The 18010-nt window shown below is 36.3% G+C and overlaps 1 protein-coding gene across 1 annotated transcript; it reads left to right on the top strand.

The window, feature by feature from the left end:
* The first annotated feature begins 5871 nt into the window (after nucleotides 1-5871).
* Nucleotides 5872-8839, top strand: LOC116166838 (mitochondrial proton/calcium exchanger protein-like). Its single transcript, XM_031481998.1, has 3 exons — nucleotides 5872-6132; nucleotides 6206-8121; nucleotides 8334-8839. The coding sequence occupies exons 1-3, from the start codon at nucleotides 6087-6089 to the stop codon at nucleotides 8691-8693; spliced, it is 2322 nt and encodes a 773-aa protein (XP_031337858.1). The 5' UTR covers nucleotides 5872-6086; the 3' UTR covers nucleotides 8694-8839.
* The last annotated feature ends 9171 nt before the right edge of the window (nucleotides 8840-18010 follow it).

Raw genomic sequence — 18010 nt, forward strand, 5'->3', positions numbered from 1 at the left:
AAGAAATCACATCAAGGGCCCATATGAATAAAAGCAATAGAGCCCCTTTACGTTAATTGCAATCAACTCAAATAGACAAAACTGAAAATGTTGTGGATGTTTAATAGTATATTGAAAGACAAGTGTTACAATGCGACCTATTGTAATACGACTATCTTGGGGCATGAGTGGCGACGCGAAGCGTAGCCACGAGTGTCCGCAAGATAGGAGTATTACAATAAAGCATTGTAACACGCGTTTTTCATACTATTTTTTCTATTTCGGTGCTTTAATTTAATTAAAAAATTCATTATCAGAAACTATAGGGAACATTAGAACTAACATGTTTTATGTTGGGAACACTTTTTATGCCGTTAAGTTTTAGGTTGGCAGCGTAGTAAGACTGACATTTTGAAGCTCAAACATGGAAGTACCCATATATGTAATACATATATGGAAGTACTCAACGAAGTACCTACTTGTACTAACCAGTAACTGCCAACTTAAGAGATGAGTTACCAAAAAAAACGACTATAATCACTGTCTTTGTACAACTGTTTTCGGGCGAAAATAGTTGTACAAAATCATCATTGTGACACCGAAATAGAAAAAATAATTTGTTGCGTTACTTAAATGATTGATAATAAAGCATGATAAATATACAAAACATGATATAAATAAGCAGGTTAAAAACAAGTTGGGGTAACAAGCATGTAACAAAAACAGGGTAGCTGTTAAGCTGTACAACAGGTGACTCATCTCTGGTGTGATTTAAACCCTTTTGTTCAAAGCAACAAATTACATGGACAGTCAAATTAACAACAAAAATATGTGGAAATTAATGAATCACAACTCATTATAGATTCTAAACCAAAGAGTTTCGCCCTGGGAACAGGTAACCTTGGCCCTCGTGCGGGAATTCCAAGTATAATTAAAATTAGAGATCAATCACAGCCTTATAGATGTCGTAACTAATTTGGTTAATGTTTTTACCCCCTTCACAGCCAAAAGCGAGGCGAAAAGTGTTAGTTTAATAAAAGTCCATAGACACATCCAGTAATTCTATAAGTTCCACTAATTTAAACGAATGACCAAATATATAAATTTAACTTGTGGCCAAGACCATAGTAACCAAAACATAACTATAAACTGAGGAAACCTTTACTCCAAAAATGAACACGATTTCAAACACTAAAAGTTAACGGCATTTTTCAAAAACGTCATTCCACATTGAGGTTAAATCATATCAATTTAAAAACAAAAATTGAAAATTATTTAAAAAAACAGAAAATACAGAACACAAATAAATTATTACCTTCATTAAAAAACACAAAAAACCGCAAATTTGAACTATCCTACCCTCTCTCGACAACAATTCAAACCAGGATGGCCGTAATGTAAAAAGGCGTTTTTGCTCTCGAGACGACGAAGAGAGCTTTTTCCTTTTTAAAAAGTCGCGCGGTTGCGATCTCTCAAAAGATTTGTGCATCGTCGTAAAAGTTATGTATACCCTGGTGCCTGGTGGAACCAGAGATTTGTTATACCTAGACCGCGCATAGCTCAAGTTGAATGTTGTCAACATGGTAGGCCACCCACCGAACTCGTAAAGGCAAGAACTTTAGCGCTCCAATCTTCACTATTTGTTTTTGCTGGGATTATATCGCTGAACTGGGCTAGTTTTTCAGTATTTTTTAAAATTTCTTTGCTGAATCGAAAACGCACACTTTCTAGACACATAATGTTCTCAGAAAAGGTTATAAACGGTAATAATGAAATAAATGTAATCTAGTGTAAATTTTCGTATAAGGTATTTTTTTACCGGATAGTTTACATCTAGGTATAGTTATGTATAATGAAATGGAAAAAGCAGAAAAGCACAAGAATATTTTGAGAAACAATCTTTGCGATAGTGTAACAGAGATATGAATTTGTTTAGTCGGCGTCTTTGTTGTACGTCGCGCAGAAACCTCCACGGATGTAATTTGTTTTTGGCACTTCAAGATCATATCATCATCATATATATCATAATCATGTCCTGCAGGCTGCAGTGAATAAACTTAATACTGAAGGTATTCTTTACAATACGTATTCATTACGAAAATAAGAAAATAAACGAAGTAGATGTGAGAATTAGACATTTATACAACAAATGAGTATTGTTTAAAAGCCAATAAACATTTTTATGTCGATAAGCACATTTCATTTTACCATTGAATAAAATTTTAATGCTATGATTCTAGTTATTTCGACTGGTTATATGTAGGATCTTGCTAAACTGGTTCGCGCTTTGCCATTACGAGTATGATGTGTTGCCTAAACATGTTGGCATCACTCTTTTATACGCGAGTGGCATTGTATGCGCGGTCTAGGTATAACAAGTCTCTGGGTGGTACCCATCTCAAATGTTTTGCTCTGGTTTTGGCTTATTTATAGGTACCTACTTACCTCCTGTTGTTATGACGATCCATATCCATCCATCGATCCATACAGGGAACCTTTTTGGAATTGAAGCTATTACGTTTAATGTTTTCAGACGTAATCAGGTTTAAGGGTCCGGGCGCCGACTTACCATACACTTACAGTTGGCAACTCTGGGAAAAAATTATAAACATGTTGGAATGTAGGAATCGACGTTTCGCACCACTTTCAAATCTCGCAAGCATTAGGCTAGGACTGGGTGGTACCATACTTCTTTGGGTAATGGGTATCCATTTTTCCTTCTCTAACTCGAGGTAGGGTCAATGATAATCCACGTTTAAGAACTTAAAACCTTCCCCATAAAATTCAATTTATTCAAAAATTTTACGTTGAAAAATAAAGCTAAAGCGACATGTTTCGGCTAACAAGCCATCATCAGGCCCTAAAAGTTCGGCTTTCACAAATTTGATAAGTAGCCAAATGGCGATAAAACTTACCTACAATCTTATAAAACTACCGGTAACGGTACAAAGTCCATGATATAAACAAGTGCAGCGGAAGATGAACCCTGACGTGGAACACTCCAACCGCGCAAGTTAAAAGTCGCCTTCCTGAAGGGAAGATTAACCTTCATTTCATTTTTCGGTTTCTTTGATGTGCCGCCAATGAGCGAAAACTACGGAATGCATCTGGTTAACATTCGTGTCCGACCATCAGCGTGATTGGGATCAATAACTGCACTTGTCCCTGATACCGAACCGTTCCGCGATACAGGAAACTATCGGGCAAAGTCCAGCTTCCGCGTGTTGGCCGGGAACGCGGGAACCCAAGTTGCCGTGCGATTTCCAGTTTGGTACCCGAAACCCGACCAAGAAGAAACTGTGGGGAACGAGTGGGTAGGTATGTAGAAAACCTGCGTCAAAAGTGGGTGCCATCCATAATAAAGTTCGCCATAATATGCAGTTAACTAGCGATAAAATGAAAGTGCAGTATAGGTACGACGTGAAGGCCCAAGCTGGTGGGTTATCAACCTGGAGGTCTGGTTTGGTTGTATCGTCCCCAGAGAAGACGCGGACTATCCCTGAAGTTACAAAAGAGCTTGGAAAGGACCGTATACAGTGTGAGGAGAATAAACGGTTACGAAAACTACCAGGAAAACCAGTGGTAGTGCACATGAATCGGTTGGCTCCTTACGTGGGCAGAATAAGCCCGAGGAACAGAGGAAGCAGCGAAAGTGAGGCAAGCGAGTCTACGACAATCCACTTTCGCTAAATTTATCCCACATTCCTCTGATGGAATGCAAAGGGAACGCTTAGTGTTTTCCGTGACGAGTCTAAAGTTTGCTTGAATAAGGACCAGAATACGCTTTGGCTCGCTACGTAGCCAAGGATGTCAAGATGTCCAAAGGTATTGCCGTAGAAGTCAAGTTCCGGTTTGGGCGCTTAAGAGAAATCTATCTGCAATGTCCCGAGGTGGATAACGTGTGTTTCCTACAGGAGCAGGGACGATTTCTTTATGATCTGGTAACAAAAGATCGGTCTTGTGACAAACTTGGTTACGAATATTTTTGGAATGCGCTACAGCAAACAACAATACTAAATTCATAGCGTTACTAAGATGGCAATTCCGAAGATCAGATAAGTTGGACTGGCGCATCTTGCGCAATATGCTGGAGGTAGTATTCCAGAGCACCGAGGTGAAAATGTTGCTTTAACTCTAGAGGAACCGGTCAACCCATTCGTAAGACGAATTTGTTCTTTTTACTGCATTTTTCAAGAATTAAAAAAAAAATATGCTATTGTTTGCGTTTTGTCCGTCCGTCCGACCCACTTCTGCCGTTTTGAACTACTTCTAGGGGAATGGGCCTAGAGTATTTTTTGCAGTAGGTAACCTATACCTTGAAGGTGTGCCAGACGGCCATCAAATTTCGCTGTCTAAAAGCCCCCCCCCCCAAATTATTTCCTGATATGCTGTTTTTGAAAGTAAAACGTGCATAACTTTTACATACGACAACCAATTGGTTTCTACCAACTACTGCCCTTTTCTTTCTGTCCTGTTATCAAAGTACGGGGTGGAGGGGGAGAGGGGGGTGGAACTAATTTTATCCTTCACGGTACTTTAATGAAAGGTCTCAACGAAAGGAATGAATTTTTATCCCCATAGCCCTCCTCCTCGACCTCTTATCGTGATCGGGTATATTCCCTTATACCTCAAGAACGGATTTTCGGAAGAGGTACTCACAAAGGGCGATTGAGACGTCTGCGAGAAATATATCCATTGGTGATGTCAAAACAAAAGCTATTTCGGTTAAAATATGCCCTTTTATCTGCACAAGAGTTGTACACAATTTATACTTGTTTTCTTTAAGAATGAAAGATGATGCACGAGGGGGTCGTCGTGCAAGTACCGCCATCAAGTTCGCGTTACATAACCAGATTTGCCTGGGACTGTGTCTCCGTTACCACCGTCGTCCGTATTGCGAGACGCAGCAGTTTTAAGGGGGAGGGTAGTGTGGCGAACATTCCAGAAATCTCGATAGACATCGAGACGGCATGAAAGATTAGCCATCGGCGATAAAGAACGAAAGAAGCTGTGACGTAACTTTTCCTAGAAATATGACGAAAATATGTTCGAGAACATTCTAGAATAGCCGCTTGCGAAATAATTTTTGCTGGTCTTTTAGTATATGGAGAAATGGGGTATATGGAAAAAAGTAGTTAAACTCCCTCTGTATCTGTACTGTTTTCGTTTATTGAAAGAGCCCATCTGATGTCTGTCCCTCTCCTCCTTCTCTTTCCATTCGAGTACACAAAATCAAAGCAAATCCTTATCCTCAGAACTGCTCATCTTAAAACGCAACTGCTCAATAGCAAATACTGTGGCACAAGAGAGAATTGCGGCGTCGGCTGGGAGGAGAAGAAACGACGTGTTTGGTATACGACCTATATAGTGGAATTTTCCACCTGGCAGCGAGGCGCGCCGCGCTCCCTGAGTGCAAAGATATTGTTGTAGTATTATCTTTGCTGTGTGGGATAAGTAATTATCTTTGAGTATCATCAAAGATATATCCATAATCTTTGGTATCATCATTATGGTATCATGTACCTTTACATTCATTAATTATTACCGTCTACTACATTCATATCAACTACTTGTTCTTTACAGCCCCCGTCCATATAAATCCGACCGGTTTTTGTATTTTTGTCAAAACATTATTTTGCCGAGTTTTAGGAAGTACACATTTTCGTTGGGACACAGTGTATATTTTTTCTTTAGAAATGAATAGGGCTCGTTATAAGCACTTGACATTAGTTGTACTTTTCTTTGCTGTATTAATAATATTAAATATAATATGCATAATAGATAGATTCGTAACTTTGTTGAAATTGAACTACCCCTTCCGCTTTCAATACGCAGTTCTGACGCTTTGTAAACGTCATAAACATCTGATCACCGCGTTTATCCCCCAAAAGCCGACAGTTGGCAGAAAAATGAGGTTACATTTTCCCTCCTTATTTAATTCACGTTTCTTTACGTTTGGTTATGTCAGTTGTCATCGTCACGTCTAATATTGGAATTTCCCCTAACACAGTTTCGTATTGAATGTGAAAATTGTGTATTTGACCGAAAATCTTGCATGCCACTTGTTACCACGTACTTGTCACTTTACAAAATCTACCCTTTCTAAGATGCATGCCCTTCTTCGTTCATCACACTCTTACAAATTACTGAAACGTAAGTAATTATGTTGTAATAATGGATTATCCGAAAATCCTAATTTCAAGGTCTTAATTTTATCCAATTTTAGGTTCCACTCATTCAAATCGGGCTTTAAAATGTTTATGCAACGAGAGTGATCAAATAAAAAAATATTCGTCGGTACATTTCCAAGTTGCGATTCCGACAAGTCTTATCCACACAACGTCATCGCACAATAATTTAAGACCAAATTATCTTCATTCTGCAATTAGGAATTTTTCGTTAACACATATAAGTTTTGACAAGGAACCTTTAAAACCGTCATCAAAAATTGAAGTCACAGTTCAAGAAATAAAGAAACAAAAAGAAGAGTTACCCGCAACCGCACCGCCCAAAGCAGTTGTCAAGAAATCACTGAAGCAAAAAATTATCGACGAATTAGTTCATTACTACCACGGTTTTAGATTATTGTTTATAGACGTGAAAATATCCTCAGGTTTAGTATGGCGTTTATTGAAAGGAAAGTCCTTAACCAGAAGGGAACACCGATTGCTGGTAAGAACAGTAGGCGACATGTTCCGATTGGTTCCCTTTTCAGTATTCATTATAGTACCTTTTATGGAATTCCTTTTACCAGTATTCATTAAGCTGTTTCCGAGTATGTTGCCTTCAACATTTGAAACTACCTCCGAGAAGGAAAATAAGATTAAACAGAATCTAAAGGTAAAGCTAGAAATGGCAAAATTTTTGCAACAAACCTTAGACAATATGGCTGTGGAACATAAGGATCACAACTCCGAGCAAGCGAAAGAATTTAACGAATGGTTTCATAAAGTACGACAAAGTGGCGCCGAAGTTACTAATCAGGAAATAATGAAATATTCGAAATTATTTGAAGACGAAATAACCTTAGATTCCCTGTCGCGCAACCAACTGATTGCACTGTGCAAAGTACTGGAAGTGCAAACGTTGGGAACAAATAATTTTTTACGTTTTCAATTAAGAATGAAGATTCGCTCGTTGGCCGCGGATGACAAAATGATCCAAAAAGAAGGTATCGATTCCTTAACACTGTATGAAGTTCAACAAGCTTGTCGAGCAAGGGGGATGCGTGCTTATGGTTTACCGGAGGTACGATTGAGAAGTCAGTTAGCACAATGGTTGGATTTAAGTTTAAACGAAAAAGTGCCTCCATCATTACTGCTCTTATCGCGAGCTTTAATGTTACCCGATGCGATACCGACACATGACCAGTTGAAGGCTACAATTTCTGTTTTGCCTGTGACAATAGGAGCACAAACTGAAGTCGCTATTGGCGAAAAAGAGGGTAAAATTGACAATAAGATTAAGATACAAGTAATTAAGGAAGAGGAAAGGAAGATTAAGGAAGAGAGGAAGGAGCAACGGGAGCATTTGAAAAAAATAGAGGAGGAGAAGAAAGAAGTTTTAGTGGATAAAGCACCAATTATTACGGCCGAAGCAACTCCTCATCTTCAGGACACTGCTAAAGTTGTGTCTGTGACAACAGAGAAGCCTTTAGAAGCTAAGACTGAGGAATTAGTGGCTAACGATTTGCAAGTTATTGAGCATGCTTTAGAAAATATTTCTAAGGATACAAAGAAGTTTGTGGTAGAAAAAGAGGTCATTCAAGATCTCAAAGAAGAAATGGCCGATTACCAAGAAGATGTTCAGGAATTAAAGCAAGCAACTGCGGATGAGGTAAAACCGGCAGTGCAGGAAACTAAAGCTGCCCAACGTCTCTTCAAAAAGATCAATAGAATGATTGTAAAATTGGACACGGCCGTCGAACATTTACAAAACAAAGAGAAGCAGTTGAAAAAAGATCTCGAAACTGAGAGCACCGATAAGAAGAAGGAGGAATTGCTGGAGATTGATGAGATATTGGATGCAATAAAGAAAGTAAAGACGCTTCCCGATTATTCTAGATTGGAACAAATTAAAAAAGTCCTTGCGAAAATGGATGATGACTCTGATGGTTCTCTTAAAGTCGAAGACGTACTTAAGGTAAGTAGTAATTATAGGATCTTCTATTTCAAAATTAAATATAAAATAGTTGGATGTATGCTCTAACCTTGACCTTGACTTACATAACAGAATAAGGTTCAATTTTACATTAAGTAATTATCTGCCTTAGTTTTTACAATATGTACAATCAATTAAAAAAACGAACGATTAATAATTTCTTAATGGTCCATCTGATATAAGTATTTTTTTAGGTGATCGAGCTAATAGGAAACGAAAATGTTAAATTAAGCGGTAAGCAAGTGGATGAAATCATTGATCTTCTTGAAAAAGAGGAAATTTTGGAAGTGGAAAATAAAATCGAAAAGGCCCTACAAAAACAAAGAGAAATAAAAGCAGAAGCACAAGCGACAAAGTCTTCGGAAGTGAAACAAGCGTCCGAGGATGACACTCCAGTAACGCCCAATGAAAAAAATGAAACAAAAGTATCTTTTAAGTCTGTAGACGAACCCAAATCTCCACCATCAAAAATGGAATCCCAACCTTCAATACTTCCGCGACCTCCGATTAACAGTATTGATCCGAAAAGTAGGAATAATTCCAAAACTCTTTAATTATTTTTATTTTTAGTGCCTGTTATTGAATTTGTCCAGCTGTAGATTTTAATTTATCACATTCAGACAGTAGCAAGTTTTCTAAATAATTTTATTGTTCATAAAATGTACAAATAATGTAAAATAATAAATTATAGAAAAAGGTATTCTTAAGAATAACACTGTTGTGTAATGTAAAAGCACACTAATGTTTTTGTTGTATATTGATAGACTTAATTTGGCATTGTGCTAATATATTATTAAGAATCTCGTTTCTTAATAAAGCATGTATCGTGTATTTATTATTGATTTTATACATCGCACGTTCTTGAATGAAAACGGAATTATCAAAAAGTAAATTGCACAAGTACCAACGCTAAAACCGTAAAAAACGACAAGCGCCTACCTGAAAGTTAATATTTACACCATTGGGTGCAGTCTTCATCATCTCAATAAAACTTCCACTTCAAAAAAAAATCCTATATATGCTGAATTCAATTTTCGCTCACACTCGCCAACAGTAGAGTTCCTGAGATAAAATATACCTAACCCTTCTGAAATTTTAGACTAGATAACTTCAAAATGGTGTCCTGTAATAAGGTGCTTGGCGAAATCTCGGAATCCTGTTTTTCAATTTTCACCAAAAACAATAAGGCTTCCAGATCTTCGTAAGAGCTATAACTACCCTCCATTTTCAACTTGATTGCGTGAAAATTGCGATCTGTATTGTGTTGACAAGAAAGCGTTACGCATACACTCAAACATTTTTTTAAAATCGCATTTTCGCGGTTCATGTACCTCATGCGAAGCTTCTATGGTGAAAATAGTACATTATATATCAAGGTAGAGAAGTCCACTATTATTGCCTGAGCACCAAGATTACATCTCGAGGCGCTTGCGCCGAGGGGTGTAAGGTGCGAAGTAATAGACTTCTCTACCGTGGTATATATACTATTTTTTTCACTACTAGCACTTGAAATCCTCTAAATTAACATATTATATTGATAAGAGAGTTAACGGTTGGACAGAATTGTTTGTTTCTTAATTTAACATGTCAATCAAGTACGTGAAGTACAAGTCAAACAGGCCGTATTTTGTTCTGTCATTGAGATTTTTCAAAGAGTAATTTCGTTCGAATTTTTTCAAAATGTGATCATTTTAGGTATGTAATTTCTCTGGAAATTGCGAATGGTGGCAATTATTCGTTTTAGAGAACTTGTCTAAACGTTCATTGAGCGAAATTTCGGGTTGTGTTTTCTAAAAGTGACAGCATGACAGTTCTCATTATTGACTACTAGTTAATAATAAAAAATTATTAACCACTTTGAATAAATGCCGAGAAAGCCTACTTTACAAGTGGAAAAAAGGTTAATAATCATGTCATCAGACGCTAGTAGTGAAGAAAATGTTTTACATTATTTGTATGTCAAATCATCTTACGTTACTCGTTTCGAAATTTCTGCCTCAGCTACGCTTCGGCAGTAAACATCTCACTCGTTAACGTAAACCTTGATTTACCATACTCATATGTAAATAACTATTATTTCATTCAAATACTTTTATAAATAAAAAAATTTGCAATTCGGGTTATAAATGGTCGAGATGCGAAAAGGTGACTGTGAATGTTGAATCGATTCGACTCAACTTTTGGCATTGCGTATTATATGCCTAAAGCTGTGCACATATTGAATTTCATGCAATTCAGTTCATAACTAACGGAGATGTCAAGCGATTGGTCATTTCTAAACAAAGCTATCGTTCACACGGACAGATAGATGGACAGACAGACAAAGGAACCGACGGACAGACCAACAGACAGCAATACAAATTATAAACGATCTCTAGGATCGTTAATAAACGGTAAAAGTGTAAAATTATGGAACATGTAAAAAATGGTGGTTTTTTACAATAACTTTTTTAGCAATAAAAGCAGAAAAAATTCCTTCCTTGGTGCAAGCCTCGACACCATAACGATCCAAATAGCGCAAAGTAGAACAATAGCTCTTAAGATAAAGAACTAGTAGCGTCTCAACGGATGACGGACAGACAAACAGACGGACGTACGGACAAAGTGGCCACAGTAGCGCATTTTTTTATTTTTGTGGAAATGCGCTAAAAAGAAGAAAAGGGAGGGAAAAAGGAGTTGTTTGTAGATAAGGACAGCAGTGATGTTGAGAGCGAAGAACATTTTGAAAGCTGTTCAAGTTAATCATAATTTCCAGATGAAGCAAGCCAATGAAATGCACGATGAGGCTAAACAACACAGGCATAGAAATCAAAAGAGGCAGAGAGGTGCAAAGGAGGCAGAGAGAGAAGTAAAATTTCTCTGCCTGTTTTCCGCTTCTCTGCCCCTAGCAACGAAACAATACGTCGCTGTTTGAATATGATCAGCGAAATGTCAAATTGGACGTATACGTATAAAAAAAGAAATTTTTATGAATTTACGACCCCCTACCATAGAGTATATATTATTTACTCTATGCCCCTACAAATCTTACAATCGATAAACGTGAAAGAATTTTTTATCGTGCTATTAAAACACACACTTTAGTCTCTTGGTATATACTTGCCCCGTGTTTTTCGCCCAAATGAGCATTTGTCCTAGATAGCCAAAAAAAAAACTGGCAACGCTAGCTTAGTGCATTCCTTTACTTACAGCAATATTGTAGTTTACAGTTGAACAAATATGATGCTTATAGGTACTAAATGTGTTCTTTTTTTAAATACCCTTCAAAGTCATTGTTGTTAAATTAGCGCGGTTCCACTTATCCCAGTGGAGATTATTTTACCAGAAGCAGGCATATTAATTCGTGACCAACTGCACGAAAGTATTGTTTAAATAATATTTAAACAATAACAGAAGATAAGTAGTCTTGTCGTGTGGCAGTATTTCTATAATAAAATTTATGTATTACTAATAAATTCCTGAATGGCAGAACATTTAGTAAAATAAAAATGTGGCAAGTAATCTAATTAGTTTTAAAGAGATACTCCAATTTTTTCATTGTTAAATTAAATTAACTTCTGGAAAGTCGCTTGATATCTACAGTGATATTCATGTAGAAGTAGACATAGGGATTTCCTATAGGAATTTCCTATGTCTACTTTTACATGATAAAAAGTCTCCTGAAAGACGCCTAATTTTATGCAACCAAAATAACTTTTTGAAACAAATAAAAATCCAGCTGTCATATTAATTATTAATTTGAATATTGTTGCTTTAGCTTCACAGAAAGTAAATCTCTTAAGCTCCTATAACTGTTATCGGCACACTATCAATTCGAAATATCAACTTTTTCTTTAGTTGAATACTTCGCACACGAACCGAAATTAGAATAGGGAAGTCAAAGCGATAGGTAATATTCAAATTAATTAATATGACAGATTTGTTGTAGGTAGTTACTTTGGTTGCATAAAATTAGGCGTCTTTCAGGAGACTTTTTATCATGTAAAAGTAGACATAGGAAATTCCTATACGAAATCCCTATGTGTACTTCTACATGAATACTTATCACTGTATATGTGTATTACCTTATGCCTACTGCATATAAATAATTACCACAAATTGTTAGTCACCTGGGATAGTTTTAGTTTGTTTTAATTTGTCAAAAAAATCATTATAGTCTTTTATTTCAATGTATAAAATAAACACGTTCAATTTGCCTTTATCAATTTAATAATCAAAAGGAGCTTAGTTCAATCGTTTGCAGCATATTTTCGCAACCACCTAATTGTCCCAATTAACAATTAATTGCCAAGTACATCTTTAATTTATTTCAACTTCTCTCAATTTTATAATGTTTCTGCCTTTTTGTTTGTTGAATCTAAATTATGTGTCTACGTGCACGAGTCAGTGTAGCGTAATTAATGCCATTAGAACAGTAAAGTGTTCCTGTGATGCAATTTCAAAATCATACTTTTACGTTTGTGGCGCCGAGTATATTAAAGTACGGTTCTGTTCTATCAGCTGTTAAACATCAAAATCATATGTTTCGTGGTCGTTGCGATGACTAATCAGTAGATGGCGCCAAACACAATACAATCAGGTAGCGCCCCTTCGAGGAGTTGAATCAAACGAAACGCTCGTCTTCGCTAGTGGTCAAGTATTCTAGGACTTGGGAGTTACCAATTTCTTACGGGTTCAAAGGTGTCGATAACAACCGACCGGGTACCGAGTTCAAGCGAAATGTGTCTATCAGCCTGGTATGTTGGTTTTCCGCAGCCAAGATTGAAAATCTCTAGGTGTAAAAGTATCGCGGCGCGTTAATAATAATTTAAAGTGTATGTAAAAGAAGTGCATCGGTTTATTAAAAAAAATGTACGTTAATTGTGTGTGAAAATGGCATTGAAATGTCGCGAGGAATTAGTTGGAAAACGTTTCTTGTCAGTGAGTGGTTTTTCAAAATTAAAATTAGGAAAAGTTAGTGAGTGGGGGTGGCGATTTGGAGTGATACGTGCTGCTAGTCATAAGGATAATACCCATAAGGATCTACAGGTAATTGTGTGTTACAATATGTAAATTATAAAAAAGGGGGTGTGTACCCTCGACCTGGATTACGTGATCTGATGATTGATAGGGGTGCGGAATTTTTCAGCTGGTGCACTATTCAGCACTGCGTTACGTTTTTAACAGGTGAAATGTAAATTTCGCCTTTTGTATTTTATTTAAATTTGATATAGTTATTGTCCAAACACCTGCAGTGGCTATGATTCATTTCATAAGATACTTATGGCAGATTCGAAAGTAAAAGGTCGTGATAAAAATAATTTCTGGTATTCAGTACGGAGGTAGGTAGGTACTTTTAACCAATCGAAGAAACGTAAGAAGTTCGCTCTCCAACAGATGTTATATTTTATGTAGGTATTCAAATTTCCATAACCAGGAAATTAATGTAAAGCCTGCTGCTGTTGGTTTACAGTTCGATCCTTGAATAAGAGTATTGTGCGTAATCATTTCGTCTTTGATTTTCTTACAAAGTTAGATAAATATGAGTCTCATCATAGGCATCTCGTAAAGTAAGTTGAATATCTCCTGATTACCCGGCATATAATTGCATAGTTTGACATTATTTTTAAATAGACCGACAGGTGAGTTACATAAGAGGATTTGGCATGATCCACTGTTTATTTCGTCTATCTTGACATAGTTCTTATATTTTGCAATACACTTCTATTTTGATGTTTGAGGAATTTTTAGTGTCTGCATTATAGGTACGCGGCATTACCCAAGGCGTTATCTCTACCATGTTATACAGGGTGTTCAATATTTGTTGCTTTTAAGGAGAGATCCATTTGCAACTCGGTGGTTTATTTCAGTTTAAAAATGTATTTGGTATTGCAAAATATTTCTCGTTTAGCACAGTAATTACTGAAAGGTGGTAAAAATTCACTAAAATATGTAAAAAATGCATGTTGATATGGTAGAATATTCTGCCTTAAAAATATTTTGAATTATACAGGATACGATCACCAAGTAGGGGACCAAAAAGTTACATTTTTTCAAATGGAGCGGGCTGTATTTGGTTCCAAATTTTAATTCTACACAAAATCCTACGTCTTTTAGCGCATTTCCACAAAAATTTAAAAAAAAATGCGCTATTGTGGCCACATCGTCCGTCCGTCCGCCCGCTTGTTCGTTGAGACGCTACTAGTTCTTTATCTTAAGAGCTATTGTTCTACTTTTTTCGCTATTTGGTTCGTTATGGTGCTTTTATTACTAAAAATGTTATTGTAAAAAAACCAACAAACCGTTTTTTACAAGTTCCATAATTTTACACTTTTGCCTTTATAATTTTGTATTGCTATCTGTCGTCTGTCTGTTGGTCTGTCAGTCTGTTCTTTTGTCTGTCTGTCCCTCTATCTGTCCGTGTGAACGATAACTTTGGTTAGAAATGTCCGATCGCTTTGACATCTCCGTTAGTTGTGAACTGAATTGCATGAAATTCAATATGGGCATAGCCGAGGGCATAGCTTTAGCCATATAATACGTAATGCCAAAAGTTGAATCGAATCGATTCAAAATGCACAGTGCCCTTTTCGCATCTCGACCATTTATAAACCGAATTGCAAACTTTTTTATTTATAAAAGTATTTGGAATGGATTGCACATGTGCAACGCTATCTTTTATATTTGTGGCCGGATTTTTACGATTTTGACAGAAGTTGCATCTTACAAATGGAAAATGCGAGGGAAAATGAATGCAAGCGGAAATGCGCTTTTTATAAATCGTTTACGATTACTTTTTAACTTGTTTAATATATACATGTAAAACCTCGTGTAAAACTAGCGAAAAAGTTATAGTTTCAAAGGAATTATAACAAACAAAAACGCATTTGCGTATTGTTAAAATCTTCAGTGTTGAAAACCTGCTTAATATTTACTATGGTATGGTCGAGGGTATGGTGTATTCCCACTTAAGCTTGCACTTAAGGTATAATATCATCATAACAATATTCTGAGTTTAGGTTTTTTTGTTGTACCTAAGTACAAACTACGGTCTTCAAAAAACAAATGGAAAACTGGCTTCAACAAATTTCCCCCCCCCCCGCAACAGGTACTCATTTCGAAGACCATTTTGAAAAATGAGGATTCGCGAGAGGATTAAGAAAGGGAAAACCGAGGGGAAAACATTTAATGACAATTGACAAGATATTGATTTGATCTCGGATTTGATTGATTTTCCCCCAAAAGTTTATACCCATAGATATCGATGTAAGGTACGAAATCTTTAATCCGGTATTTTGAGGGTACTTTAATCAAGAAGAATCCAAATCTTATTTCGTTGAGCAAACGTGGACACGCTTTAGCTTAATGTGAAATACCTAACAGGTGAAATCTGCTTTACGCAAATCGCTTAGTAATTATATGTTTTACATGCCATTATTGAGTTCGAGACGTACTTATTTTAGATGACTTAATGCTATATAAATTTTCGGCACTTCAAAAGACAATAAAAATTCATTGACCATAAAAACATAATATCCAAAGCAAAGTACCTGTTTATTTCTTCGAAAGTGCCTAATAAATATTTTTATCATATTTTCGCAGATACTTTCTTATTCATCGGGCGTAAAAAATATGTTCTCCTTACTCAAGTTTATTAATACAAATATTTCCTGCGAATATTTTTGGATAAAATGGAGTTCATCGTTATCAACTGCATCCTGCTGACGCGAATATGACTAGGCGACGGACTTCACGGTCAAGTTTTATCTCACTTTTGCTACACCATGAGTTTTCAATTTTGAAAATCTTGTTTCTTTCCTTATTTAAGTAACTCACACTCCTGGCAAGTCGGAGGTGAGAAGAAAGCACTATTTCGAGCATTCAATTTCTCTTACTCATAATAGTCTGGAAGCCAGACGAAAAAGTTGGAAGTAAGGTACGGTGAAAATTTTTTTGCGGTTTTAGGTCACTAAGTACGTCTATTTTAATCCAATTGATGCCACTCTGTCACCCTTGAGCATTTTGAGAAATTCAAAATGGCGCCCAAAAATGTCTGCAAACAATTCAAAAATTAAATTTTTTTAAAACATGGGCATGTAGCACATCGATTTTAGGGTTTTCGAGGGTTTTTAAGCCTTCTGAATTTAAATTTTTAGCTAAAAATATTTTTGGGGGCGTTTTGGAGGAGTGGGGGGTGTTTTTAAGGGGTTGGTTTTTATATTTTTCAATATTAACGTGTCGTGCATCGATTTATATGTTTTTATGAATAAGGATCCCGAATTCCATATCAAAATGGAAGTACAGCAAGTTATTCAATGTAAAAAAAGTAGAACGACGCCGACAGACGGCCCGAAAATAACATAAAATGCACGGTGCGCCGCGCCCGCGCTGCACAACGACATCAATTTAATAAAAAGATAATAATTATAACAAGTGCGATACGTCTTTTTATAGGTTTTTTGGGGTGAAGACTCGGGTGGAGATTACAATTTTGATGCCAAAATATGATTTTTGAATGAATCCTAGAAAGATATACAAGATAGCGTCAAAATTTAGAGTGAAAAGGTTTACCATTTACTCCAATATCCTTACTTAAATATCCCCATCCCACATATCCCAATGTGTAATTGTGCAAATAACTACTAATATCAAAGCAAAAGTCTTGGTTAGTAGTAATTTTCACAGTTACAATATTCACTTTTTTCAGCATTTGTTTTTCAGGAACATTGATATAGGGGAAGTTTTGAAATACGAACTATCTTCGGCGCCTCCTTCAATGTTTAATGATGATGGATCGATGAAGGAAGCATCAACAAAATCGGTTCTTATGAATTCACTGGCTGTTACCCAGTCTATGAGACTAAATACTTACTAGACCGTTTTTAACAATAATTGATGGATGTGCAATGCTTTGGGTAATACACTGGTCAGTTCGAGGAACGGTTTCTGATTACCTAAAACTCTTTGTTGATAAACTTGTTGCTTATTTACGAGAAGCAGATGTCATTTTAATTTTTGATAAATTCTACGATTACAGTATTAAATCATCCACTAGAACCAGTCGAGGAAAACAAAACATTCTGCTAGACGTTATGTTCTAACAGAACAAACGATACTTCCCTCTCAATCAGTAATTTTGACTTCTACCAAAAATAAAAAAACAATTAATAGGGATATTTAGGTACGGGTATTGGACTAGATAGTATATTTTTTTTACAAGATGGGATATGTGGGATGGGGATATTTAAGTAAGGGTATTGGAGTAAATGGTAAACTTTTTAACTCTAAATTTTGACGCTATCTTGTATATCTTTCTAGGATTTATTCAAAAATCATATTTTGACATCAAAATTGTAATCTCCACCCGAGTCTTCACCCCAAAAAACCTATAAAAAGACGTATCGCACTTGTTATAATTATTATCTTTTTATTAAAATGATGTCGTTGTGCAGCGCGGGAAACGCGCGGTCGCGTTTTATGTTATTTTCGGGCCGTCTGTCGGCGTCGTTCTACTTTTTTAACATTGAATAACCTGCTTGCACCTCAAGTTTGATATGGAATTCGGGATCCTTATCCATAAAAACATATAAATCGATGTACGACACGTTAATATTGAAAAAACATATAAACCAACCCCTTAGAAACACCCCCCACTCTTCCAAAACGCCCCCAAAAATATTTTTAACTAAAAATTTAAATTCAGAAGGGTTAAAAACCCTAAAATCGATGTGCTATATGCCCATATTTTTTAAAACTTTAATGTTTGTATATTTTTGGCCGCCATCTTGAATTTCTCAAAATGCTCAAGGGTGTCAAGGTGGCATCAAACGGATTCTCAAAGTAGACATCCTTACGAACTAAAAACCGTGAAAAAACCTTCACCGTACCTCAC

This window comes from Photinus pyralis, unplaced genomic scaffold, assembly GCF_008802855.1.
Source record: "Photinus pyralis isolate 1611_PpyrPB1 unplaced genomic scaffold, Ppyr1.3 Ppyr1.4_LG3b, whole genome shotgun sequence".
In the NCBI taxonomy this organism is placed as follows: Eukaryota; Metazoa; Arthropoda; class Insecta; order Coleoptera; family Lampyridae; genus Photinus; species Photinus pyralis.